Source organism: Fringilla coelebs, assembly GCF_963513975.1.
Source record: "Fringilla coelebs genome assembly, chromosome: 12".
Classification (NCBI taxonomy): Eukaryota; Metazoa; Chordata; class Aves; order Passeriformes; family Fringillidae; genus Fringilla; species Fringilla coelebs.
Window position 1 is genome coordinate 22,146,473 of NC_140038.1, and position 27,136 is coordinate 22,173,608.

The window sequence follows — 27,136 nt, forward strand, 5'->3', positions numbered from 1 at the left end:
TGCCATGTCCCAGGGCAGTACAAGTCTGTGTCCCCTCGCAGCTCCTAGATGCACAGCTGCAGAGCTCGAGTGTTTATTGTACAGGACAAAGCCGGGCAGGAGCTGTGGGTGCCATGTCCCACCCTGAGGTATGCAGGAGCCCCTGCCCTGGGGCTCAAGCACCACACAGCCACCCCGCAGTGCTCTGCTGTGCCCCCCAGCAGTGCCATGGGATGGATCCAGGGCCCCCGGTGCTCCCTGTCACCGTTGTCTCTTGCGGATGGCAATGAGGTCCTGGTGGATGGTGCAGAAGTTGGGCCGCTTGTGGGGGTCATACTCCCAGCAGCGCTGCATCAGCTGGTACACCTCCTCAGGGCACTGCTCAGGAGGGTCCAGCCGCAAACCTGGGCAGCAGGGATGGGGACCAGGGTCACTGGCCCCTCACCCCCCACATCCCCCTGTGGGATGTGTCTGGCCCATCCCACAGGCACAGCTCCACAGTGCTGCACCCATAGCTCATGGTGGCTCTCAGGAGCCAGCCCCAGCCATGTCCCCTACCATGCTCCACTGCTTCCCGTGTCTGCTGGTTGCTGAGGTTGGCATAGGGGACGGCACCCAGGCTGAAGGCTTCCCACAGCAGGATCCCAAAGCTCCAGACATCACTCTCTGAGCTGTATCGGCCTGGGGACATGGGGCAGGACAAATGCTGTTGGCAGGAGAAATGCATGTCACCACTGCCCCGCTGTGGTTGTGCTCCTAAGGGCTGAGGTGCTCGAGGTCTCTGCCTCCCTCCCCAGGACCAGTGTGTGGGAGTGGGATAGCGCCAGACTCCTGGCTCCTGGCTCCCAGATAAGCTGCGGGGTTCCATCCCTTACCATAATTGAGTGCTTCAGGGGCTGTCCACTTGACAGGGATTTGCTTCATCCCCCCTGTGGAGGCGTAGATGCCATCCTCCTCCTCCCGTGACATCCCAAAATCACTGATCTTCAGGGTGTTCCTCTCTGTCACCAGGCAGTTGCGAGCAGCCAGGTCCCTGAGACAGCCCCAGGCAGTCAGCCGTGTGCCCAGCTGTCCCTGGGGCTCCATCTGGCACGGGATGGGGTGGTGAGGATCCCAGGGCTCCCCTGTCCTGCCAGGGCCCACCTGTGGATGCAGTGCTTGCTTTCCAGGTACTCCATGCCAGCGGCAGCATTCTCTGTCATCTTGACCAGCTCCTTCACGCGGAGGTGGGGACCCTCGCTGCGCAGGAAGGTCAGGAAGTCCCCCCCTGTGCCCAGATTGCAGAGGCGGTGGGTGCCAGGCAGCGCTGGCAGCTCACCCAGGTGTGGGTGTGTGTGGGCCACGGGCATGGGGCGCTCACCCTGCACCAGCTCCATGACAATGTAAATGGGCTGTTTCTGCGTGCAGACGCCGATGAGACGCACGATGTTCGGGTGCCTGTACTGCTTGAGAATCCTGTGGGGACACTGTGAGTGTAGGGGGGCCCAGCTGCCCTGGGCACAAGCCACCTGTTGCCATGCCCAGGGCACTCTGCCCAGACAGCCTGGGGACACAGCCCTCGGCACGAGGGTGCTGTAGTCCCAGCAGCGTCCAACAGCTCCAAGAGCAGACAGATATAACAGGAGAAGCCCAACAGCCACACGGACCTCGCTTCCTGCAGGAACTTGGCCTTGAGCTCAGGTGGAAGTGTTTCCCGGCAGGATTTCACAGCAACGGGGGAGTTGTCAGCACGCAGGCGTCCACTGAACACTTCCCCAAAGTTACCCTTCCGAGACACAGGTGCACTAGGCTCAGCTCACCCTGTGGCCCGAGGCAACCCTTGTCCTCCTGCAGACCTTGTGAGGACAGCCCTGCCCTCCTGCAGACCCCACAGCACCCCATCTCACCCGACCAATGCGTTCCCCCAGCAGCACGTCCTCGTGGTTAAGCACCCATTTGTCCTGCAGCAAACAGATGCCCGTGAGCTGCCCCTGGCCCAAAGACCCATGCAGGCCCCTCTCAGGCAGAGCCCAGGTCCAGGTTCCCCTGTCTAGCTGGAGAAGCATGCCTGTGCTCTCAGCCCAGCCATCAACAGGAGAAAAGGCCAGGCAGAGCTGTCCCTGCCCGGGGGCCCCCGTCCTCCTCCCCATTGCCTGTATCACCTTGGGCACAGCCCTGGCCAGGACAATGCCACTCTTGCGGGTGATGGGCTGCTGGCTCTGCAGGAGGTGCTGGATCAGCAGCGGAATGGTGGGGAAGCTGTCACCCTCCAGCCGAAACATGTTCTGCAGGGAAGGGTGCCAAGAGGTTGTGATGGGCAGGAACCCATGGCTGCCCACGCAAGGCCACCCCGCCATATCCCCTGCTCGTGGTCACTCACACTGACAGCCTGGATGATGAAGTGCCGGGGCTGCCCGTCCCACAGCACGCTGAGCACGTACTCCTGCTTGCCCTGGCTCTCCCGCACCAGGAAGTCCCCACTGCAGGTCAGCAGCTCCTGTACCTCCGAACGTGGGATGGCCCCGTGGTACCAGACCTGCTGGCACAGCGGCTTCTGCACATCTGGGATTAGGGGCACGGGGGGTGGCAGCTGGAAGGAGACAAGGTGAGCCCAGCCATGCACACTCCTGAGTTGTGCTGGAGGTGGGGCTGCGGGAGTGTCTGGAAGCTGTGCCCAGGGCAGGTGGGAGCAGAATCTGGAGGTGCTGAAGCAAGGGGGGCTGTGTGGCCAGAAAAGAGAGGACAGGCTCATCAAGGCAGCTGGGCAGAGAGCAGGGTGGCAGGAGGCACCCAGGGTCTCACCGAGTACTTTGGGCTGAAGATCCCCGTGATGTGATTCTTGAGGGTCTCCAGCGCACTGGCTCCGCTCCGCTCCTGCTCCTGGAAGGAGGCATGGGCTGTGCATCAGTTGTGCACCCCATCCCTGCAGCTCCCAGAGCACGGCAGGCGAGACTGACTCACCGTGGAGGAGACAGACTGCCGATCCTCTGGCAGAGGCAGGGCAGGCAGGGTGTCCCTGACGCTCAGCTCTGCCAGCTTGCTGGCCAGCAGGTCCCGCTGCACCTGCAGCTTGGCCTGGGCACACAGGCAGCCCTCGAGCTGCTGCCGTGCCTCATGCAACCCCTGCCGCCTGCCCAACAAGTGCACCCTGGAGAGGGGAGGGGACAGGGTGCTCAGCACCCGCTGCCCGGGCCCCTCGCCCCCACCCTGCTGCACCTCACCTCTCCCCGGGGCTCCGGCTCTGCTCCTCATCATGGATCTCTGCCTTCAGCTCCTGCATCTGCTGCTCCTTGATTCCCACGGCCTCTGTGGCGGCCACCAACTCCTCCTCAACCGATGTCAGGCTGCAAGAGATGCCGGGGGGCTTAGCCCCTGCCCCTCACTTGCCCCTGCCCATGGCTAGTCCTACTCACCAGTGCTGGACACTTTCAAGGGTCAGTTCATTCAGCTGCAGCTCCCCCGGCACCAGGTTTTCTGTGTCCTCCAGCAGGCTCTCATCAAAGGACACAGTTGGTGGCATCTCAGATTCGTACCTGTGGGCAGCCAGGACAGCTGTGCCTCCACTTGCCCCTTGCTGGCCGCTGCCAGCCAACGGCAGCAGGGCCGTACCCAGCAGAGAGGCTGTGGCTGCGTGGAGCCATACTGGTGGCTCTGGATGAAGCTGCTGTACTCAGTGGCAGGGTCGATGGCCTGGATGGCACTGGCAATCTCCTGGTGCACAGCCAAAAGATCCTCCTGTACCAGGCTGCTGATGCTGCAGTACTCGCTGAGGATCTCCTTTCTGTGGGAACACTGCTGGTTCTGGGGGGCCACGGGCCTGCCCAGGGGTAGAGAGTGGGGTGCAGGGCTGGCAGCAGGGCACGGGATGGGCAGTGGGGCAGGCAGGGCTCTTACAGGATGAGGACCATCTCCTGCTGCAGACCGTAGAGGGACTGATGCAGGCTGGGCAGCACCCGCTGGTAGTGGTGCTGGTGGTGCAATGCGGCCGCCTGCACAGCCAGCACGTACTGATTGTGGAGGGCATGGAGCTTCCAGAGGCTGCGCACGTACTTCTCCTTCGCCTTGTCCCGCTCCTTGTCTGTGAAGAGAGGCTGTGGAAAACCCCAACCACCAGCACATCACCTGCCCCAGCACCGGGGCATGGGTCAGAGGGTGAGGGCTGGGAGAGGGCCCCAGGGCAGGCAGGGGAGACCAAGCCTGGGTTGGTTACACTGTGACACAGAGATGCTCCTGACCCACAGCGTGGTGTCCCAAGGCCCCCAGGCTTCTGCCTGGCTTCCTGGGGGCCAGGCTGGGTTCTCCTCTATGCTGCCCAACCCCAGAACCCCCACCCGCTCCAGGCTGGACTGTAGTTTCAACAGAGTACAGGGTGCTCCAGCCATCCCTGACCCATAAGGGAAGCTGGGAGGTCACGCAGGGGACAGGGGCCAGGTTGGCACCTTTGCTGGCCTCCTGGTACTTGCGCTTGGCCTGGGCGCTGTCACGGGCCAGGCTGCGGTACTGTGCCTTCAGCTTCTCCATCTCCTGCTGCGTCGTCTGGAGAGGGACATGATCAGAGAGCGGGTCCAGCACATTCCCTTGCTCCCCTGCTGGCTCCCACATACCCGGCTGTACTCCTGGCTGAGCTGCTGCCACTGCTCGCTGAAGGCTTTGCGCAGCTGCTGCTTGTCGCGGATGAGCAGGCTGAGCTTGGCCAGCGGCCCCGCTGCCAGCTCCTCCGCGTGCCGCCGCAGCATCTGGCTCAGCGTCTCTGTCCGGCTCACCAGCACCCACCAGGACTGCAGGAAAGGGAAGCAGGGATGGCATGGAGATGGCATCCTCCAGCACCTCACAGGCTCTGCAGGGCGCAGTCTTACTCTGAGGCATCCCTACCTTCTCGATGTGACCACCATGGCTGCCATGGAGCTGCCAAGTGCCCTCATGCTTTTCCAGCTGGGAGAACATGTGGTGCAGCATCCCTGCATACTCCCGGTCGCTCTTGGCCCGCTGTGATATCCACTTCTTCATCAGCTCCAGGAGGCGCAGCTCCCCATCCTGCAGCCGCAGCAGGGCACTGTGCCCCTGTGGGCACCACAGCTCCGGCCCAAAGCCCATGGCACCACTGTCCAGCCAGGGGGTCTGCGGGGCACCAGGACAGCCTGAGCCACAGCTGCTGCTCTGCACTGCCTGCACCAGTGGCCAGGGCCTTTTGCATTTCACACCCTCCTACCCCATCATCCGGTCTGTGCAGCAGAGATGGCCCTCCCCACCCACTGCAAACAGCCCTGCAAAGCCTATTCAAAGCAGCAGGATGAGTGCTCCAAGCTCTGTGAGAGCTGGGGCCTGTGGAGATGGTGCTGGGAAGGAGGAAGTGTGGAGCCATAGACAGCAGTGTCACCTCTGCCATGCACAGCTTGCTCCCCAAGGGTGGCACGGCTGTGCCCCCCACCCCTGGCAGGCACCAGCGCGTCCTCTCAGGCAGTTCGGGTCCTGTCCTGCCCTTTCCCACCCCTATGCCCACAGTGTGGGAGCTCCCTGGGGCCGGGACACTCGTGGGAAGCCAGCAGAAGCTGAGGAGGGTGCTGAGCCCCAGAGAAAGGTGCGGAACCTGGGTATGTCCCAGCACACAGGACTCCAGTAAGGCCATTGGGAGTCAAACTGATCCCAGTGGCAGTTCCCAGGTGCCCTGCCCTGAAGCAAGAGTGCAGCAGGGGCAGGAGAGTGCTGGGCCACCTCCCCGTGCAGCACAGCATGTCTCCTGGCACAGCCCTTGACCTAACTATGACCTACCCCCCCCAGACCTACAAAGGAGTCCCCCTGTCTCTGCTAGTACCTCCCCAGGGCACCGTCCTTCCAACCTACATTTGTTGTTGGGCCTTCGTTGTGAGGCTGCTGCTGGCGTCCTGCTGGGGCCGGGGCTGACGCGGTCTGGACCCGGTGCAGCTCCGGCTCCTGGGGAGGAACAGGAAACCCAGCGCTGACCATACAGCCATTGCGAGATTTCCTGTGCTTCCTCCCCTCCCTGCCAGTCCCCGCACCAGCAGCCAGCACAGTTCTGCTGCAGATAGGCAGTTCCCAGCCCCACCACACCTCCCAGCTGTCTCCCACCAGGGCCTGACACCACCAGGTCCAGCCCTGTAACCTGGTGCTCCTGTAGAGCACTGCTCCTATGGAGCCTTTGCTCAGTGCCAGTCCACCCAGCAAAGCCCCCTCAGCCGTGCCTGGTCCTGCCTGACTCCCAGTCCCACTCCATGTCCCTGTGTCTCCAAGAGACTGCAGGAGCTGGGTGGTCCTGAGGAGTCTGTGGAGCCCCACTGAACTGTGGCCACCCTGTCACCATCCCCAAGCCAGGCCCTTGTGACCGTGAAAGGCTGCAGGACAGAGCACCCACTGATGGACACACAGAATGCCATGCCCCAGCCCTTGCTGCCAGCCTGCATCCACATAGTCATGACCACACTGGGCACCTTCCCTTCAAACGGCTTCCCTGGTGCCACTGCGGTGCTGCTCAGCCCTGGCAGCTGCCTCCACCACTGCCACTGCCCGGTGGCACAGCCCAGGTCAGCTCCACTCAGCTCAGCCTAGTGACCGCCTGGGTGTTTGGGCCTGAGCTCTCTCCTGTGACTTGCAAGGAGGCTCTGGCGCCAGAGGGGTTTCAATGTCACCTGCAGGACACTGCCGGGCCGATTCCACTTTTAGAGGAAGTCAGGAGCTTTGCTGACTCGCCTTCCTATAGTGGAGCAATGTGAGGTGGCCGCATCCTGGAACAGCTCCAAGGAAGGGCTGCCACCGTACTGCTTCTCCCACCACCACCATCCCCTCAGCATCCCCCTGGCAGCGTGGCTCCCCTCCCCGCCTGGCCAGGCTGCTCCTGGGCGGTCTGGGCTGGGCGGCCCTGCGTCTGACCACAAGGGCAACAGCTCCCTTCGGAAGGCAGATTGCCGCCCGGCCCCAGCCCCGCCTCAGGAGAAGAGGAAGAGCCGGGTGAGCGCGCTGCAGTCTGTGCATCCGCGGGGACCTCGCTCCTGACCACAGGAAGCCGCTGCGGCCCCAGGCACAGCGAGGCCGAGGGACGCCGCAGAGAGGAGCTGCCTCTGTGATAGAGCGCAGCCACAACAGGCTCTTTTGTGGGGCTCGGTGAGGCTGGGGTGGGCTGTGTCTGCAGCTTGGCCACAGCACGAGTGGGTCCCAGGTCCAGCCAGGGTATTCCTGCACCAGGGTGTTGCTAGTCGCAGGGGCTGCAGCCGGGCCCCAGGCTGTAGTGAAGGGACGCAGCCTCGTGCAGTGGGAAAGGGGTGCTAAGTCCCCAGGCTTTTCACACGCACACACACGCCCCCATGCAGCCCGTTTCTGAGTAACTGCCCTCGGTGCACATCCCCATAAGCAGCTGTTTCCCCTCGCTCAGGTGAGGAACATCCCCTACCTGTCCCCACTGCAGCTCCTGCCCAGCACTGGCTACTGCCCACAGCCAGGGACGGGCAGTCCCTGGCCCTGGGGAAAGGTCTGGGCAGGGCCCCAGCCCACCCCCTGCACCTGCAGAGCAGACCTGGGTGCCCCTGATGCCCACAGTCTCCACGGCCAGGCCACTGCCCCAGCCGGGCACCCATGGCATACAGAGCACAGGCAGCGGAGCTGGTTTGCATAGTTCTGAACATTTAATAACTCAGTCTCTCTAGCATTATATCCACATCCATTAAATTAAAAACAGGCTCAGGAGGCAGCTCCCGGCTGATTAAATTACAAGAAAAAATTACTGTGCACCAAAAAGTTGTTATAGAAAAATAGTCCTGTGGCCCCTGGCCAGCGGCTCCATCCACGGCTGGCCCCGGTGTGCGGCGGCGGACGGCAAAGGGGCGCGTGGCACTGGCCCCCAGCCCACGGGGAAGGGGCAGCAAGGGGAAGGGCTCCAGCGGGGAGCAGAACAGATTGTCACCAAGTGGGGGCAAGGCACGTTGGGGGGCTAGGGCTGCAGGAATGCTGGGCACTGCCCAGCACAGGCAGGACGCAGGCAGAGTTGGGGCAGTGCTGGCACTGGCGCTACCTGACAGTCCCAGCCAGCAGCACCTACAGCCCTCCCCAGGGGCAGAACACAAGGGGCCCAAGGCAGCCCCCCAAAGCAGGGACTGTGCGAGGGGTCCCTGCCCAGGCTGTGGGCTGTGCCATGGGCACAGGGTCGGGCGGTGCCCAGCCTGATGCTCCCCGGTGCCAGGGCTCCTACCCGCTGCAGGCAGCGGCGGTGGGATGGGCAGGCAGTGGACAGCAGCAGCTGAGGCCTGGCCATTATTGCTGTCGAAGGGCACGAGTGGAAGCAGACAGGCCCAGGAGAGGTGGCAGGGAGCTGGGACACAATGAACTGAGCCTGGGACACAGCTCTGCACAGGCTGAGGGTGGGAGGGGCAGGGGGATGCCGTGACACAGCCTGGGCTTAGCCCTGCCACAGCCAGCCCACCTTGAGCCATGGCAATCCAGGGATTTCACACGCTGCCCATCCTGGAGAACTCACCAGACTCCAAGTAGCAGCCATACACCCAGCATGGGAGACACTGCTGCCAGGGCAGGGCCAGGAAGCATCGGGCCCCACTGCCACCAAACACCCCGGCATGGGGCACAGGATGGACGCAGGGCCAGGAGAGATGGTGCAAGACTGGGACGGTGCTGTGCTGGGGATGGTGCCTGCAGGACCATGCCTGGCCACCCAGACTGGGGATGGTGCCGGTGGGTGGGAGCCCCGGGCTGCTGCAGTGCAGGAAGGGGACGGGGCAGAGTCCAGGGCCCCTCAGCCTCACCTGCCCCAGGCCTGCGGTGCTGGGCAGGGAGGAGGGAGGGGCAGGAGGGCTCATCAAAGGGCACTTTGGTCTCTGATGAAGGCAGTCCTCTCGCTGTGGGCCTCATAATCCTCACCGTCCGACTCAGAGGGACCCTCCTCCTGCCAGATGTCGGAGGGAAGGCCCCTGTAGGAGATGATCCCGCTGTCCAGGGCATACACCTTCACACCCCGCAGGCTGAAGCCTGAGCGTGCTTGCAGCACCAAGAAGATGGTGACAAAGATGATGACAATGAGGATGCAGCTGAGGCTGGCAATGAGGACAGGTAAGTTGACCGGAGGGGGGGCCTCAGCTGGTCCTTCACCGTCTGCCAGGGCAGGGGACGCACGACTGCTCTGTGTCTGGTGGGAGCAGGAGAGGTCCAGGCTGCTGAAGTGGGAGTGCGCAGGACAGGTGAGGCACTGGTTGGGGCCAGGTCCCGCACAGGTGGCACAGGAGGGGTGGCAGGGCAGGCAGAGGTGGGGTGCAATGGGCTCCACGCTGTTCTCCAGGTTGTAGTGTGTGCTCTGGACTCCGGGTGCAAAGCCGGGAGGGCAGCGCTTCAGGCAGCTCTTCTGGTGCAGGTAGTACCCCTCCTCGCAGACTGTGGGACAGGCAGGGTCAGCTGGGCTGGGGGCTGCCTGAACCCGCATTCCCTCACTGCTGTCCCCATACTCACCCACACAGGTCTGGCTGGGGGTCAGGGTCTTGCAGCCACTGCTCTCCAGCTGGTTGGAGAGGCTGGGGGAGTCGGTGGCCGTCCCATACAGCACAAGTGTGAACTTGGTAAGCGTGCCTGCAACAACGCAGGGTGAGGACCACAGAGGTGCCCACAAGACTGCTTGTGCCCATGACAGGCACCGGGAGGGGGTTCACACTGGTCCCCCATCCTGGCTGCCAGGGCACAGCAGGGTTGTGCCCACCACCTGGGAGAGTGTCTCTTGTGGGGCCGTAACCCTGCACAGGACTCCCAAGGGGCAGGGGGTCAGGTGAGCTGGTATGGGGTCTGCTTCTGCCTGGACTGTGCCAGAGGGGCTGCAGCACCATCCCACATGCCCAAGTCCAGCCCCTCCCCAGCCACATCACCCAAAACATCCAAGATGTCACTGGCCCCACAGCTGAGGAGCAGGGGCATGGGGGGAAGCTCGGTGACTACACACTCACATCCCAGACTTGGAGGGAGGCAGTGGATGGGGAAGCTCTCTCCTACCATAGTTCTTGGCATCACTGGTGTTCTCAATCTCCAGCACCCACTCCCCGGAGGGGTCCTCATCCCACGAGTGCGTTGTCATGAAGGCCCAGTCATTGAAGCCATCGGCTGAGAAGTCGTGGGGCCTGAGCAACGGAGGCAAGATGTGGCTGTCAACACATGCCAGACTCACCAGGGGCCAGTGTGGGGCGCCCCAGAGCCCAGCACGTACCTGGCAGCCAGCAGGGTGGAGCGGGTGCCCATGGGGCTGACCAGGTGGATGGCCAGGTCCCCCCGGCGGTTGTAGGACAGCGTCAGCCTGGCCTGCGCGTGCTCCAGCCGGCTGATGTAGTTGGCTTTCCCCAGGCAGGCATCCACCTTCCGCCGGACCTCGAGACGCTTCCCAATGTCCCTGCCGAGGAGAGGCAAGTGTGAGGCCAGTCCCAGACTAGGGGGACATGCCCAAGCCCCCATTCCTTGCTGTGGGGCTCTGCAGCTGTCCTGGGGACTGGGCACCAGGACAGCTAGAGCAGGAATCAAATCCGCAGTGGGTCGAGTGGCACCACCACTGTACCACTGTACCATCCCCAGACAGGTGCAGGCAGGAGAAGGGGTGCCCCAGCTCTTGGGCATGAGGGGCGGGAACTGCGCTGCCGGGTGCTGCCTCCCCAGGCGCGCTGCACACGAGCCCTGAATAGGCCCTTTATTCACACACCACAGGCCAGCTACACCCTGCACGGCCCAGCCAGGGATGGGATGGGCAGAGCCGTCCCCATCCTGCTGCTGGCCTCTGGCCACTCCCCCCACGATGCCGGCCCTGGTGCCAGCACAGGATGTGCCTGCTGTATCCACACAGGGCTGGCTCCCCAGGGCAGGCCCAGCCCTAGCTCCCTTCACGCACAGGAACATGATCCCCCCACCCAGGAGCCCCTAGGGAATGCCCTGTCCACAGGCAAGACTGCACATGCTGCACTGTGGCAGCAGCAGCCAAGCAGGAGTCAAAGGAGCTTCTGTCTGCCCCCTGAAAAGCCCCTCTGTCCAGGATGACTCGTGCTGGCTGCACCCCAACCGCAGCGCCCCAGCCTGCCCACACTGACTGGCCCAGCCCCACAGCGGGGAGGCTCATCAGCGACGTCAGAGCTGGATGGCTGGAGGTGCCTTTCCCAGCTCTTCCCAGGCTCTTGCAGGAGGATGCTCCAAGGGTCTCAGCAGCAGTTCAGTCTCTGAGATTCTCCCCACTCCCTGCTCTGGGCCCAGAGGCTTCAAGCTCCTGGGCAGAACAGAAGCTGAGTGATCCTCTCCTGGGCTCACCAGCCCATACCTGGGCTCTGCAAGGATGTCAATGACACACTTCCTCTGAGGTCCCACCGTAGTCCAGTTCTTGGCCAGGCTCACCATGGCCCCGGCATCCAGTAGGCCGTAGCCATACGAGTGGCTGACTGTGGACAAAGAGGGGGTCAGCACTGCTCCTGGGGGTACCCAGTGAGGGATGTTTGCCTGGCCATGCTGCATGCTCACTGGGCCCTCCTGCCTCCTTCATTCCACAGGGCTGCCAGGGCACTGTGCCTCAGCACCCCAAGGCCAGTGGTACATGTGGGACTGGGAGACCCTACTCCCATCTCAGCACCCCGGTACCTTTGCGGCCAACGCCGTTGGTGACCCAGTCATTGGCATTCAGGTGAGCTGGCTTCGAGGTCTGCACCACCAGGTGCTGCATGTCCCTCCACGTCAGGTTCTTGCTACAGGGAGACATGGAGCTCGGGTCAGTGCTAGCTCCTGCTGGCCCCAGGCAGGCCCACATCCAGGTGCCACTGCTGCATGGAGCTGGCACAGCCACCCCCGGCCATCCCTTACTTGGCTTCCAGGGCGAGGGCGATGATGCCGGCGGCCAGGGGTGCTGAGGCCGACGTCCCAGTGTGCAGCTCGGTGCACTTCTGTCTGAGGTCAGTCGTCACCTGCGAGGAGGAGGGCCAGGGCAGGAAATGCTGCAGGCACATCCCACCCCCCGAGCCCCTGGCCTGCGGACAGCAGCAGCCCCTACTCACAATCTGCTTCTCATTCTGGTTGCCACTGCTGTAGGTGGTGGCGAGGGTGGAGGAGCAGGCCTCGCTGTACCAGGGCACGTTGCCGTACTGGGTGGTGCTGCTGATGGACAGCGTGTAGATGCTGTTGGTGTAACCGTCACAGTTGCAGCTGTCATGCTCACGGCCCCCATTCCCAGACGCCCAGACGAAGATGGAGCCCAGCCCGCCTCGGCCCTAGCAACAGAGGCAGGGTGAGGGCAAGCACCAACACTGCCACACACAGGAAACCCCAGGCTGGTGCTGGGGACAAGTGGGTGGCGCCAGCCTGAGTCGAACAGACAGAGCAAATGCAGCTGGGACACGGGGACAGCATGACAGCCCAGTCACAGCCCACCAACCTGGGTGCCCTCACCACCACTGTGCCTATGGAGGGTGCCCAGCACCTTGGCAGAGACTCCAGGCTGTCCCATGTGTGACACACCAGGCAGCCCGAGGCCCAGACAATGTGAGACTTCCGGGAGTCCAAGTCTTTTTCTGCTCAGAAGTCACCTGGCCTGACTCTGTCTGCATGGGATTGCAGTGCCTGGCAGAGCTGCGGGACCCCACAGCACAGTCCTGGTCATGTCTTGGCACCCAAATGTGGCAGCTACCCTCACAGAGGACGTGACAGAGTGAGCATGGCACCACATGCATCTCTCTGTAAAGAATCCTGGGCAGAACATGACAGCTCCCCAGGGGGGGCAACACTGACAGCACAAAGGGACAGTGGGGGACGACAGGTGGAGGAAGTGAGGGTGAGCAGCTGGCAGAAAACCACAAAAGAACCAGGAGAGGGCTTGGGAGAGCAGGGCGAGAGCATCCCACACAGGAGCCCTCACAGCCATGAGATAACACCACATGGGAGGAGTCCTGACTCAGAGCCATCACACAGGAAGAACAAGAAAAACTAACAGAGCCTGATCCTAGACATGGGCTGGAAGATGGCTCATCCCGGGAGGGCCAGGGCAACATCCAGGGCAGGCAAAGGGAAGGGAGGAGGGCAGGCATAAGGCCGTGCTCCTCCAGCAAACCCTCCTTCTCACCTGGCTGACCCCACGGAAGAAAGCCTCCTCTGCCAGACGGGCCGGGCCATCCACAGTCTTGCCGTCGTCCTCAGGGCCCCAGCTGGCACTGTAGATGTGGATGTGGTTGGGGTTGAGACCCAGGGAATGGGCCTCCACAGCATCGGTCACCTCCCCATCCAGCATGCGCACTCCTAGGGCCAGGAAGCAAAGGTCAGCAGTGACCGGCCAGGGCAGAGAGCCCCCAAAGCTGCTGAGAATCCCCAACAGGGGATTCTCGGCGCAGGGTGACCCACCTCCGATCCTGGCGTTGTATGCCACACCAACTCCACAGATCCCGTTGTTTGCCACGGCAGCCACTTCCCCAGCACAACGCGTGCCATGTCTGCAACCGAAGCAGGACGAAGCATGCTCACACAGGGTGTGAGGAGCGCAGGAGTCAGTGCGGGCTGCAACCCCTGCCCAGGCTGCCTCCTGCCCCCTCGAACCAGGTAGCCAGTGAAGGAAGGCTCCTCCACCTGCGCTCCTGCTCCAGAGCCAAGGCACTGAACAGCCCACACTGGCTCTGGACAGAAAAAGGATGCTGCTCACGTCACTAAGGGAGGTGAAGGGTTCCCCATGGGGCAGAAGTATGCCACCAGCCTCACAGCTTCCAGCCGCCCATGTGGGGTGGCACTGCACCAAGTACCTGCCACACTTGGGCTCTGTGTCTTCACCCCTCCCTCCTGCCTCACCTGTTGTCATTCATCTGCGTGTAGCGGGGCTGCGGGTCTGGGTCCTGGTCATTGACATCAAAACTTGCCCCTGGGTCCTGGAAGACAAATTGGACACTTGGAGACAGTCTACCTCAGCCACCAAGCCCCAATGCCCTTACTCCATGGCATAGCGCTGAGCTGAGCAGGGTGGGCAGGCTCCAATCCCATCTCCATGTCCCACCATGGTAGGCACCAGCCCTGTACCTCACAGCTCTGGGGCTGCCCTGCATGGACACAGCTTCCCAGACCAGCCCCCACGGCAGTCCACCCCACATCATCACCCAAACTCACATAGTTGGCCTCCAGGTCAGGGTGGTTCTTCTCAATGCCATCATCCAGGATGGACACCACGATGCCCTTGCCCGTGTATCCCTGTTCCCAGGCCTGACGCACATTCAGGTCCCGCTGGTTTGTGTTGTACTGCCAAGAGAAGCCTTGGCACTAGGAGATGCACCCCGCCATAGCCACTGTGATGTGCCCAAAACCCACCCAGCTCTCACCCTGCTCTTCTGTGAGTTGTGACAAGGAACCCCAGGGACCTGGGCACAGGTTGGGCACAACTAGATGAGAAGGGCTGCTCTGAAAGCAAGACTGAGCCCCAGCATGTGCTTAAGTCCCACCCTTTGCAGAGATCAGGATTGCGCCCAAGCTCCAGGAAGCAGGCAGATGCAGGGACCCACTCCTGGGCTGGGCAAAAGGCTGTACCTCCTAGTCCAGCCCTGGGCCCCCCACCCGCCCTCCCAGCACTCCAGCCAGGAGCCAGAGCTCTGGGAGCAGAGCCTCCTCCCTGGGGTGTTCCCATAACACAGCACTGGGCGGCTGCCCCAGGCTTTGCCCCTGCTCCTCCCCCTCCTTCCTGCCGGACAGCAGTTCCTAGGCTGCCATACCTGTGTCCCCAAGCTCGCAGCCACAATCATGAGCACAGGCCCCCTTCTCACCCGACACTCACCAGGTACCACTGCTGCGGGAACTTGGGGTCCGTGGGCTCCATGAACACGTCTCGCTTGGTCCTGCGCTTTGCCACCTGCTGCTCCAGCCACTGCACCTGAGGGCAGAGAAGGTGTGGGGTCCCTGCCAACCCCTCATGCCACAAGCTCCTCATGACCCCAGCCCTCAGCCTGCCTGGAGGGGCTCTCCCCAGGAAGCTCACAGTCAGCTCTGGCCCGGCAGAGTATTGGACCTGTCAGAGCTACTGCCACCCCGAGTCCGCCCCTCCAGGCCCCCCTCCTGGCTGTGCCCTGCAAAGGCTGTGCTCCAGTGGAGCAGGACGGTCAGAGCGCCAAGCTCTGCTGAGACACGGGCTGCCAAGAGCTGCCACGCCACACCACACGCCTTCCAGGGCCTGGGCTGAAGCCAGAGGGTGGGGAAAACAGCAGCCCCCACACACCACTGCTCTGGGATCTGTTTATTGCCCCACACACCTTGTCCTGCATAAAAGTACACAGAGCTCTCCTGGGGACAGAGGCTCTCCTGGGCCCTGGGATTGCCACAACCCACAGGCCACTGAAGCTCCACCAACCCCCTGCCCTTGCTAGACGTGCGGTGGGCTCCCACCCACCTCTGCCAAGGAATAGTGAAGGCAGCTCAGCCCTGTCTTGTGCCCAGCACTGGCTCACATGCCTTTGTGGAGTGTGGGGACCAAAGTCAGGCCCTCCTCGCTCGTACCTGGGGTTCCCTGGCCAGGCGGCTGTGCCAGGGCTGGTGGGGTGACAGGGAACGCTTCGCCACGCCGCGGTGCCGAAAGTGGTAATAGTCACCAAAGATCTGCAACACAGAAATGCTGCTCGTGGGACAGCCCTGACAGCCTGGTCTCCCTGACTGTCTACATCCCATGTCTGCAATCCTGACCTCCAGGGCTGCCATGCACAGGCTGGGCCCCCACTCCAGACTGCCTTGTATTATGTCTGGTACTCTGGGCGGGACCGCCTGTGAGAAGCTGTGGCAGCTGGTGACAAGGCAGCTGGGAAGACCCTGGAGTAGCAGAAATGCTGTTGCTGTGTGTGCACCTCACCCTCCTGCAGGTTACCACATGGCAGCAAGTCTAACATTGTCCAAAAAAACCTGCTGTCCCAGCAGGAAGGCCCCAGGCAAGCAGTGGCAGAGAGGGACAGGCCTTTCAAAGTCAGCCTGTAGAGACACCAGACTCAGAAGACAAACCCACTGTTTCTCTCCCAGTGCTACCCAGCTCCTCCTGGAAGAAGGTCCTAGTGGCTCCAGGCCCCACACTCCAGGTGATCCTAGCCAGGGCAGGGTCTGCACCAGCCTCTGCACCTCTGGACAGGCTGCTGGCTTCTCCCCAGGTGCCCCACTGGAACATCCACCCAGTGCCAGCCTGTACCTGAGGCACTGCCAGTTTCAGTGGGGCAGAGCAGGGGGCATGCAGGCACCCAACCCCAGCAGGGTCCAACTCCCATTGCCAAGCAGCCGTGCTGTCCTCACCCCAGCTCCACTCCCATGTGGGGACAGCCAGACTGACACTCCAGCAGAGCCCAGCTGGGGCAGGACGGGAATCCAGGACAGCTGGTGGGGCCAGGAGGCCATTCTGCCGCCCAGATGGTTATTTTTAAACCCCAAACCCTCTCCAGTGCTGTCATTTCCGTGTCCCCTCTCGCACATCCTGGGGCTGACAGACACAGTGGCCCCACCCCGGCCGCCCAGGGCCTCCCAGCCCAGCAGCCTGCCCTAACTGGGGAGAAGGGGACAAGCATGCACACAGCCCCCTGTGAGTCACAAAGCCCAGGCAGCAGCCACAGGCAGGATCCAGCTGCCCAGGCTGTGCCAGAGCTGGAGGGGCTGGTCTGCAAGGGCTGTAGGAACATGAAGACATCTCACCCTCCTCCATCTCATCTCACGTTGCCCCAAAACAGTCTGTTTGGGGCTAACAAACCTCCCCAGCTTACTAGAGCTCTGCAGATGTGCTGCCAATTTGGACAGACTGGGCCAAGCAAGGTGCACCCCGGTGAGCACACTCAGGCCCAGGGCAGCAGTCAACTCTCCCAGGTACACACTTGATCCCAAAGCCTGGATCGTTCCTCTGGCACACCATGTTCCCCAGGATGACTGTCAGTTCAGAGCCCTTGAGGAGGTGTCAAGGTACAAAGCCTCTGCATAGGGCTGATGGGGGAATGCAAGCTGCAGGCTGGTTGCCCTCCCTCAGCATCCCTCACCCCTCCAGAGTGTTCCTGCACACAGATAGCAGCTCTGACTGGTCATCCACCTGGATTAGGTCTGCACTGACACTGTGGTGGCAGCAAGGAGCTCGCCAGCCCACACACTTCCACCCTAATCTCCACTGTCCCTGTCCTCAGCAAGGACAAAGCCACCCCCCAGTACCATGTGTCCCTGGTGCCAGTTCAGTGCTGCTGCCTGACCCCTGGCCACAGCTCACAACTACCCTAGCCAGCCACAGGGCTAGAAGGCTGCCTGTATGCGTGACCACAGCCCCTGGAGTGGAGCAACATGCTGGACCTGCAGCCCAGTGGTGTGGGAGACAGGACCACCCCCTCCCAGGATGGCACTGTCCTGTCAGCACAGCCCAGGGATGGCACCATCAGCGTCATTCCCCAGTGACCCCAATCCCAGCAGTGGGGGGCAATGCCTGTGCCCCCTTCTCTGCACAATCCCAGCAGTGCAAACCCCTACACACCCACCTCACTGCCACATCCAGCCCCCACCTCTGACCCACAACCCCCCCCTGTCCCCTGTGTCCTCCTCAAGTCCTCCCCAAGGCCACTAGAGCCAGTCATGGGTCTTCTGCCCAAGGTGCTACTAGCTCCCATTCCATAGGCAGCAGCATGGCCACAGGTATGACAGGACAGCACAGCTTTGGGAACAGTGTCCAGACCCCAGGCTGAGGCCAGGATCCTCTCAGATAAGGACACTGGGGCCCTCTTACTAGGGCACTGCCAGATGCACCCAGTCCCCCCACTCCCAGCCTGGCTGCCTATCCTGTCCCAGGGGCACACAGCCCCAGGAGCAGCAGTCCAGAAACCTGTAAGGGAGAGCCTCAGGCTCTTTCCAGCCACGCTCTTCCCACTGGACCACCACGACCCGTTTGCAAAGCCCTGGCCAGCAAACCTCGTCCCACAACGCAGACAGTGGGACAGGCTCCAGAACGGGAGAAAACATGCCCAGACCAGAAGCTCCTGCTACAGCCTGGGCTGCTGCAGCATGTGGGGCTCTGCTTGCAAGGGCAGGCTCACTGCTGTGAGGAGATGGGGAGCCAGGAAGAAGGAAGAGGTGCCAGCCTCCAGGCACAGAACCACGGTGCGGGGAGAAGACAAGGGCAGAGCTGGCACAGAGCCTCTGTGGCTCACAGGGATGGAACTCATGACAGGCCTGGGCTCTCAACTAAACTACAAGGCCTTGCATTGTGGAGATGAAGCCACAGAACCAGTGCCCCTTGGCCCTCGCAGCCAGGCATCACAGCATGATGGGGAGCACTGACAGGAGCAGGCTAATGGTACCTCACTCCCATCCCAACTCCAAGGAGTCTCATCAGAGATCCAGGCTGGTGGGACATGCCACTTTCCCAGTCCCCTGTGCAGCTGCCTTGGCCTGACAAGTTCTTTCCCTCTGAGCCACTTCCACACTGGCAGCAGCTGCCTAAGGCAATGCCATGGCTCATCCAGCAGGGACAGCCTCACTGGGGTCTAGCCACAACCCCCACAGTTCTACAGTTCTATGACACAAGTCCCAGAGGGCCCAGAGTACCCAGTGCCCATGCAGGGCTCCTTTTGGGTGGCAGGACAAGGTCCCACTGGCTCCTGCAGCAGCCACCTTCCCACTGCTCCCAGCAGCTGCTCACAGCGAGGTCCTGACACCACAGCCACCAGTTGTGCAATTTCCTCTGGGATTTCACCCTGCACTTCCTTCCTGGAGAAACAGCTCACTCCCAGCACAGCCACGCACACAGCCTGGTCGCTGGCTGACATCAGGGAAAGCTGAGAGTTGGGGAACCTGCTGACACACCTTCTGCCAAGGACAGTTCAGGGGTAAGAATACACAGCTGCTGTCCCACCCCCTCTGGGGATAGCTCACAGGCACTGCTGCTGCCCCACAGAACCAAGGCCATGCTGCACTGGGCAGCTTGCTGTGGGGAGCAACAGTGGAATCTGGAAGCCTTCCCCACCCATCATCACACAGCACCTCCAGTCCAGCTCCTCACGCTAGGATGGGCTTTTCCTCCTTCCCCATCCAGCAGGCAGCGTGCCACACCAGGTCACCAGGCGGTCCCAGTGACAGGGGGAGACCCTGGCTCCATACAGGTAATTGCCACCATGGAGTCAAGGCAGCAGATGCTGGAAGGCCACAATAAACAGGCACAAACACAGTGGCCCTGCTGCTCTGCTGCCAAAAAGAGCAGGCCCCAAGCCAGCTCTGGGACTAAGCTCAGTACCTGCCCAGACCATGTCAGGGAACACTAGTTCAGTGAGAAGAGGGAAGCAGGAGACTTACCGGGCCTAGGTTGAGGAATCCATGCTTCCTGGCCAGCCTGTCAGCCTCCTGGGGTCCCGCAGGGACGAGCACAGCCCAGGTGTTGGTGTAAATATGCTGGGCCAGCACCTCCTGGTCCAGGAGAGTGAGGGCAACCACCAGAGTCCAGAGCAACAGCAGCGAGTAGGGCCTCAGATCCATCAGAGTATCGGGGTTCCTCGAGCTGGGGAGCAGGAGGGTCCCAGGAGCAGGAGGGTCCTGGCAGAAGCAGGTCCAGCAGCCTCCCAGCGTCAGCACTCCGAGGCACACCGGCCTCTCTGCCCTACTGGTCCCAGCTCAGTCCAAGCCCACATGGGGCCAAGCCCACAGAAGCACAGGAACAAACCATCCAGGACAGAAGCACGATCTGCAGAGACAGGACAGAGGTCATGCCCAGGGCACCCTTCCTCAGACCTCAGGAGGGCAGGCTGCACCACGCTGGGACGCAGGTCAGCCCCTGGGCAAGGGGGCCTGGCGCACAGCACCTGCGGCCCCCCATGGCACACTGACAGCCGAGGAGCCGCCTGGCTTGGCCGTGTGCCCACATGTCTGCTCCTGCCTGGAGGTGCTGTTTACCTTGCCTATTACCCAATGTTTGCTTATAAACAGAGAGAATTTACCAGGAGGAGAGGAGGGCACCAAAGGAGGGGAGAGGCAAAGCAAGAGAGGCTGCTGTGCCTCCTGCTGCCACTACCCCTGCTCCAACTGGGATGGCACTATCTGGGTACAGAGGTGGGAGCAACTGAGATGGAAGGCCTGCCTCTCCAGTCCCAAGGGGAGACCAAAGGAGATGTCCTCAGGTGCTGTGCGAGGAATCCCAGCAAAATGAGAGAATGGAAGGAGAAAAGTCAAAGGCAGCTCCTGGTCTCTAGCAAACCTGCAGGCTCTCATCTCCACAGCCATTGACCAGGCAGTGCCTGGCAGCCATGGCAAGCGCTGTGCTGCCTGTCACCAGCAGCAGCTCAGCTCTGCCCTTCCTCTGGAGCACAACATGGTGACACCGGTGTGACTCATCCCCGCAACCCGGTGGAACCAGGACCAGGAAAAGGGGCGCACCGTCACCTCCAGCACGAACCCAGGGATGCCCAGGAACAGCTCACACTTTGTGGGACGGCAAACGCAAGAACTTGTAGGGAAAGAGCAAAGAATGACCCACCCAGTGTAAGGGAGCCCATGACATGATTGTACCAGGGTGAGCTGCATACCCGGAGCTCCAGAGGGACCCTGGAATATCTGATCGTGCTTCAGAGACAGCTGGAAAAGTGAGAGCCGGCAGTGCCCAGAGGAGCCACATCCCCCCCCCCCCGTCCAAAAGTGGCTACAGCGAGCTAGCAGCCTGCGGCAATGCCAGAGGAGAGAGCTCCGAGCAGCCGCCGGAGACTCCGCCAGAGGTTAGGGCACAGACAGGGCAGCCACTCTGGCACAGCAGGGTTTCCCCATCAGCGACCGCACCTCGGCCAGCCCCGGGCCGGACCGCGCCAACAAAGCGCCCAGAGCGGCCGAGCACCCGCCGGAGGCTGCACGGCAGCCCCGGGTGCCAGACTGTCAAGGCCCTCAGCACAGTAGGGCACAATGGAAAACTATCTGCCGTGGTCTACCAGCGTACGTGCCAACACCTGGCCCCCACGCCGGGCTATTTCCCCAGCTCGTTGGTCCCGGCGCCAGCAGCCGTCCCACTCCGGCGGTGACCGCTGCACGTGGGGACAGTCTGGCCGCCGGGGGAGAGCCCGGATCCCGCGGCGCCTTCCCGCCGGACCCGTCGCCAGCGAAGCACCGCGTGCTGGGACGGCCCGGCCGCCGCACCCAGCCCGGAGCCGCGCTCCCGGCTCCGCACCGCGGCCCGGGCCTTTCTCGCTGCCCAAGGACCCAGCCCCGCACAGGAGCAACCCAGCGGCCCCGGGCTGAGCGGCGGGCCCGGGCCTGCAGGCACGGGGCGGCTCCAGCGGCGGATCTCCGGACGGCGGCAGCCGGGCTGCGGCCGGGGCGGGACGCGGCCTGGCTACCCCTCGCTTTCCCGCAGCGGCGGTTCCGGCTGCCCCCGCCGCAGCTCCGAGAGCGGCCTCCCGGCCGCCCGCTCGCTCCCGGGGACCGCCGGGCCCGCACATCCCCGCCGGCAGCGCCCTAAGCCTGGGGCTGCCCAGCGGCTGCAGCTACGCCGGTCGCCCCGGCCCCAGCCCGTCCGCCGCCCGCGTCCCGTCCGGCAGGGCCGCCCCAGCTGTCAAACCGCGGTCGCCACCCGGTCGAGCCACCCCAGGCCGATGCCGGTCCCGCGTCCTTACCGCGCGGCCTGCCCGCTCCGCTCCGTCCCGTCGGCAGCCGGGCCCGTCTGTCGGCGGCGCCGCGTCACGCCGCGGGGCGCCCGGAGCGCCCGCCCCGGAGCCGGGCCCGGCCCAGGCAGGGGCGGCCGGGGCGGCCGGCGGGGCCGCTTGTTTACGCCGCGCAGCTGTCAGCGCCGCCCGGCCCCGCCCCGACGGCCGAGCCACCGGCCCCGCGCAGCTCCCTCGGCTCGGCACGGCCCGGCCCGGCCCGGCCCGGCCGCCGCTCTGCCGGGCGCCGCCGGATGCCGTCACCGCCGCCCGCCCCTCCGTCCCGTGCTGCATCGCCGGGTCCGGCACGGACCCCCGGCAACCCCTCCGCGCCGCCCGCCAGGGGCACCGCCAGCATCGGGGCCGTTCCCCGTCGCCAGTACCGGGCATGGCCCAGGGCTCTGCGCGGCCTCTCGCAGCCGAGCATGGGGCTGTCCTTGCCACCCGGGGGGTACCTTATGCCAGCCCAGGCAGGAAACCCGGATCTGCGCTGTGAGAGCCGTGAGCCCCCGCCACGGGCCCGCGGCAGTGACCGGGGGTGTAAGGATGCCTACAGTGAAGAGCAGAAGATGCCCAGTCTCCCACCTGGTGCAGCAAGTGGTGTGTTATGCTGTGACATGGGTCTGGCAGGACATGAGCGCCGCCGGATTAGCCTGTTCCAGCCCTGGCAGACCCCAGAGTAGAGAGCTCCCCAACCAGGCTGCGGGAATTGCACTTCCCATGAGGTCCATATCGTGGGGCTGCCACCCCAGGTCGGTGTGCAGCAGCCTGGCAGAGAAACTGTCTGGTAAGGAACAACACAAGGAAAATCTATCAGCCCCGTTTCAAGAGAGAGACTTCCACCAAGGAGAAAAGGTGAGAAGTGAAACACAGCTTCAGTCATTTGTAAAGAACAACCCACAGTGGGCACGGGACCATGTCATTAGCAACACAAATGCAGCAGAACCCAAAGTGACCTGAACCCAAACTGACCTGAATCCTCCACACCTGCGATGAGTCTGGCAGCCCGGGACAGGGGCAGGTCCTAGTGCTCTTTACAGAGAAAAGGAAGTCACTCAGATACCATAATCGAGATTGTGAAGCATAAGCAATCGCACAGGAAACAGTCACCTTGGTAACCGAGATGCTGAGAACAGCCCAGAAAATCTAGCACAGGGCAGGCTGCTGTGCTGAACTGGGTTAGTTCTGCAGGGCAGCACCCTGGCTGCAGGTATTCAGGCTGGGCCGACCCTGCAACCAGCCCCAAGTGCTGCACCAGAGACCACCAGCCGCAGGGGCTGGGGTGCCCCAGGCCCACCTTCAGCGCCACGGTCCTGCCATGGGGAGAAGGCACCCACCAGACAGGCAGCACTCACCCCAGTGTCACTGCAGCCTGCTCAGGAGTCGTCCCTGTAGCTGGCAAGCCCAGGCCCACCCCTGGGGGCACAGGGAACCAGCTGTGCCCCTGGGGTTATATAGAGGATGCATGGACAGGGGCAGGTCCAGAGCTGGAGTCTGGAGTGGTGGTGGGAGGGAGGATAGGACGCGGGACTCCTGCCCCACCCATGAACCTTGTCTCTGGATGCCTCCTTTGGGCGCTGGCAGCCGTGCCTAGGCAGGTGAGGAGCTGCTGCGCAGCCCTGTGACATGCGGGGCTGAGAGGAGCTGACAAAGGGCCCTTGTCAGCACGGGCTTATCGCGGTGCTGCGGGGCAGGAAGGCAGGAAGCATCGCGCTCTTACACAAACCACGGGCCTGGGACCCGCGCTGACCCCACAGCCCTGCCAAAGAAAACGCCTGGGGTCGGGAGGCACCTGGCTGCAGGTGGCACAATGCCACGGACGGGGAGGAGACCCGCTGCCCCAGCAGCCGCGGGCCTAGCTGCAGAAGGGGCAGAGAGGGCCCCCCAGCATGGACCTGAGCAGCTGCTGTGCCCCACTGCCTCACAGGGCTGCCGGGCACCCCTCTCTGCCCCAGCCACGATGCAGCCAGGGGGTGAAACAGCGACTGCCACATATCTGCCAGGATCATGGACCCTCTTCTCAGGCTTGGGGATCATGGCTCAGAGGCACCAGCGCAGCCCAGGAGGCAGCAGGAGCAGCTGCTCCATGCGGCAGTGCCCAGCGAACTGGCAGCACTACTGCTAGCCAGTCATACTGTCCCGTCCTGCGAGGTTTGTCCTGCCAGCATCCACTGGGGTTCTCACTATGGCCACAGGGGCCAAACTGCTCACTGGGGGTGGGACAGAGTCCCCCACACTCCACTGAGCACAATGCGGTGTGGCTTGGCTGCACACACAATCAACAGAAACCCACTTTCATGGAAAAATCAGGTTCATTTTTAGCTTTCAGGTTGCAGAATACAAATGCTCATCTGCCCAAGCTCCCTGGGAAACAGAGCAGCATGGGGCTGCACCCCTGCCTGCAGGCACCCCAGCCTCGGGGACCTGCAGGATTGCAGGTGAAAGCAGGTAGTGAGCGCGCAATAGCAGGAAAAGGGCAGAGCCCACACAGAGAAAACCAAGTAACAGGCAGCAACGGCAGCCAGAAACTTCTGGATGTACCAAATCAACACCAGAAGGTTTATCCAGCACAGAGCAGCCTGCTCTGCTCCCTATGCCAGCAGAGGTGAGCCCACACAGTCCCTCTGCTGTGCTGTCCAGCCTTCTCCCTGCACATATCCTCACACTCTCCCAAAGCTAAGGCTGCAGTCCCTTTCCCTGGAGTCTCTCCAGTCCATCCCCTCTCCTCCACACTGGCTAGTACCAGCAGGTCCTTTGGTGCCCAGGGAGCTGGGACTGCCGTGGCACAGGCAGGATCTGTGCTCCACAGGGTCCAGCTGGCTCCAGCAGCTCTATTTATCTCTGACTCCCAGACAGAACATCTCACTGTAGCCACATGCAGGGACTCAGGCCCAGCCTAAACACCCTGACCTTGTCCTGCAGTGCAGCTGCAGACAAAAACATCAGCTGCTCAAGGTGAGTTCTGAAACTATCTGCCTTAGGCTTTGTCAGCAGCAGTCCTAATGCTGCCAAGGTATTGATCCACAGCCTAGTCTGGCTCTGCCCCTGCTCTGGGCTGCGGGATGTGCCCTTCCATCACCTGTCCTGTGACAGCACCCTGTCATCACCTGGTCAGGTGCAGGGATATCCTTGCTCAGCCTAAGCCCATAAGGTGCCTGTGGCACTTGGGGTGTTCCACACAAGGGACACGCACAGAACACACGCACACACGGGCAGGGAACACCAGGCTGGGAGCCCACCTGCAGCCCAGCAGCAGGAATGCCATGTGCCTATGGGCTTCGTGGGCTGGGGAGGGAGGGCTCACAAGCATGGACACACAGACCCAGCCCAAAGACCAGCAGGTGAGGCTGGCACAGCACTGAGGGGCAGACTGGCCCATGCTCCAGGCTCACTCATGGAACAGCTGCCAGCTTTCCATGGTGTCACACCAGCCCAGGAATAGGGGGCTCAGCCCCACAAAGTGCCTCCCACCCTGTTGCAGCCCAGCTGCCAGCTGCCAAGCACTGCAGGGCCAAGATGTCAGCAGCCACCACACTGGGGAAAGGGAACACGGGGCAAAAGACTTCACAGTGAAGGGCGTCTTCCTGCCATGGCCTCCAGCACCTGGAGCCACAGAACTGAGCCAGGCTTGAAGGCATTTCCCTGTTTGCCCAGGTCTTTAGTTTAGCTTCACTTGAATGGGACAGTATCTGCTTTGTGTGCAATCCCCAAGCTTCCTCATAGCTTGGCCAACTGCTCCTCCAAGTCCTGTTAAAGCTTATTCTTTGCCACGTGGCACAGGAGTCACCAGGTGGGAACACACTGCGACAACCCTCAACATCAACACCATAAACACAGAGTGGGCGCTCTGGTTGTCACCTGGGTGCAAAGGCCAGAAGCACACCAACAAGCACACAGATCCACTCTTGCTCGTTCCTGGCAGAGGCTGTAGGTGCTCTAAGATTATAAAGGCACCAATGCCCCTGTAGCTCAGGCAAACCATCAGCTTCAGGGCATCATTTCTCCCTGCAGCAGAAATGGGTCTGTATGGAGGGCACTGCAGGGACACCCTTCCCCAGAACTAGAGCAAGGAGTCAGTGCTGCAAGGGACTGGGCCCACCTGCCCCCATGCCTGATCTGCCCAGCCCTGGCATCTCTGTAGGCCAAGGGGAGTCCCCCAGGAGAGAGCCAACCTCCATGGTGGCCTTGGGACCTCTGCAGCCACTTCTGGGACCAGACTGGGGTGGTACTGCTGCAAAAAATTGGGTCTGCTCTCCTCTAGACTGGTTGCAGGAGATGCTGCCAGAGGGACATCTCCCAGCCCAGACCAAGGACACCAAAAGAAAACACTTCCCTACAGATTGTGCTCCACTGCTGACCCACCAACTGGAAAAGCACGTGCCCTGGCTTTTCCTGGCTGCCAGAGCTGGCTTCACCCTACAGGGCCTCTGCCACACAAGCACGAGAGCACCTGTTCTGCTACTGCCAGGGAACTGTGAAAGCATGGCTCTGCCCCCCTGCTTCCTAAATTTCCCTGCCAGCAAGCAGATTTCATGGAAGATAAAGGGGTTTCCTCTTCCTTTCTTCGTAGAAGCCAGCGGAAGGTAGCAGGCAGAAAGTGGCAGACGCGGCTGTAGTGGCTTGTGACGCAGTTTTACCAACTTCAGAGAAACGATTATCTTCTGCGGCAGGATGCGCGCAAAGGGACAGCCCGCACCAGCCGCTCCCCGACCCCGAGGGACCGCGCAGCCCTCGGAAGCTCAGACATGCCATGCAGGCAGCACCCGGCGGCTTATGGAAAATCCCCAAGAAGCAGCCGTGGCCCCAGCCTTTCCCCACAGACACTTTACCACACCCCTGCCAGCGGGACTCCCGGGAGCCGCGCCAGCCTTGCCGAGCAGCACAGCCCCGCCGGCAGCAGCCGCGCCTCCCGGCGCTGGCCAGGCCGGGGGCTCCGGGGGCCCGCGGCGGGGCAGGAGCTGTCTGTCCTTGCTGCCCGGGCGGCGGGAGCCGGGCAGCAGCGCTGGGGCTGGCTGGAGCCGGCTGGCAGCGGGCAGAGCAGGGGGACTGGGGCCACGGCCGGCTCCGGCTGTGGGGGGCAATTCGGCACAGGAATTTGCCGGGAGAAGTTCCCCCGGCTCAGCGAGTTGCGGGTGACCCTGAGCCCTCGGTGTTCCAGCAGTGGCCGGCTCAGCTCCAGCCCCGCACGGAACGCTCCCTGCACAGAGGGACGCTCGGGCCTGCAGAGTCCCGGCGCCGTTCAGACAAGGCCGGAGGCGCCAGGCGAGTCGCCGCCCGGGCGAGCAGCAGAGCGCTATCGCGGCGCTGCCCGGTGCCCCCGCCGGCCGATGGCCGCTCGGCGGGTGCCTCGGCCTGACCCCCCTTCGGGGAGAAACCCGCATCATGCGGGAGGGAACGGAACCTCTCCCGGCCGAAGGAGGACGGCGAAAGGACCGGGGACTCCCCGTGGCACCCGCGCCGGGCCGAAACGCGGGCACGGGAGGGGGCTCCGAGCCCCGGCCCCTCGGCCGCGGCCCGGCCGAACATCACTTCCGGCTCCGGCACAGTCCCTGTCGCGGCGGAAGCGGCAGAGGTTCCGGTTCCGG

The 27,136-nt window shown here is 62.9% G+C and overlaps 2 protein-coding genes across 5 annotated transcripts; both read right to left on the reverse strand.

The window, feature by feature from the left end:
* Nucleotides 1-72: 72 nt before the first annotated feature.
* Nucleotides 73-5,868, reverse strand: FES (FES proto-oncogene, tyrosine kinase). Of its 4 annotated transcripts, none has more exons than XM_084213658.1 (19): nucleotides 5,800-5,868; nucleotides 4,831-5,076; nucleotides 4,563-4,736; nucleotides 4,398-4,494; nucleotides 3,853-4,036; nucleotides 3,602-3,739; nucleotides 3,372-3,491; nucleotides 3,180-3,302; nucleotides 2,920-3,106; nucleotides 2,761-2,838; nucleotides 2,339-2,494; nucleotides 2,121-2,243; nucleotides 1,866-1,919; nucleotides 1,626-1,744; nucleotides 1,340-1,434; nucleotides 1,123-1,246; nucleotides 855-1,012; nucleotides 538-660; nucleotides 73-383 (listed from the first exon to the last, which is right to left on the reverse strand). In XM_084213658.1, exons 2-19 carry the CDS (start codon nucleotides 5,050-5,052, stop codon nucleotides 241-243), a joined length of 2,418 nt encoding a protein of 805 aa, XP_084069784.1. In that variant the 5' UTR covers nucleotides 5,053-5,076; nucleotides 5,800-5,868; the 3' UTR covers nucleotides 73-240. The 4 variants fall into 4 exon arrangements, with proteins under 4 accessions (XP_084069784.1, XP_084069783.1, XP_084069782.1 ...); XM_084213657.1 differs by having other exon boundaries at nucleotides 2,339-2,548; XM_084213659.1 differs by having other exon boundaries at nucleotides 294-336; nucleotides 2,339-2,548.
* A 1,702-nt stretch (nucleotides 5,869-7,570) lies between these two features.
* Nucleotides 7,571-21,757, reverse strand: FURIN (furin, paired basic amino acid cleaving enzyme). Its single transcript, XM_084213871.1, has 16 exons — nucleotides 21,525-21,757; nucleotides 19,228-19,612; nucleotides 15,436-15,534; nucleotides 14,720-14,815; nucleotides 14,062-14,190; nucleotides 13,750-13,826; nucleotides 13,312-13,400; nucleotides 13,037-13,209; nucleotides 11,976-12,188; nucleotides 11,785-11,885; nucleotides 11,566-11,669; nucleotides 11,252-11,369; nucleotides 10,163-10,342; nucleotides 9,952-10,076; nucleotides 9,421-9,537; nucleotides 7,571-9,345 (listed from the first exon to the last, which is right to left on the reverse strand). Exons 2-16 carry the CDS (start codon nucleotides 19,405-19,407, stop codon nucleotides 8,777-8,779), a joined length of 2,370 nt encoding a protein of 789 aa, XP_084069997.1. The 5' UTR covers nucleotides 19,408-19,612; nucleotides 21,525-21,757; the 3' UTR covers nucleotides 7,571-8,776.
* Between the last annotated feature and the right edge of the window lie 5,379 nt (nucleotides 21,758-27,136).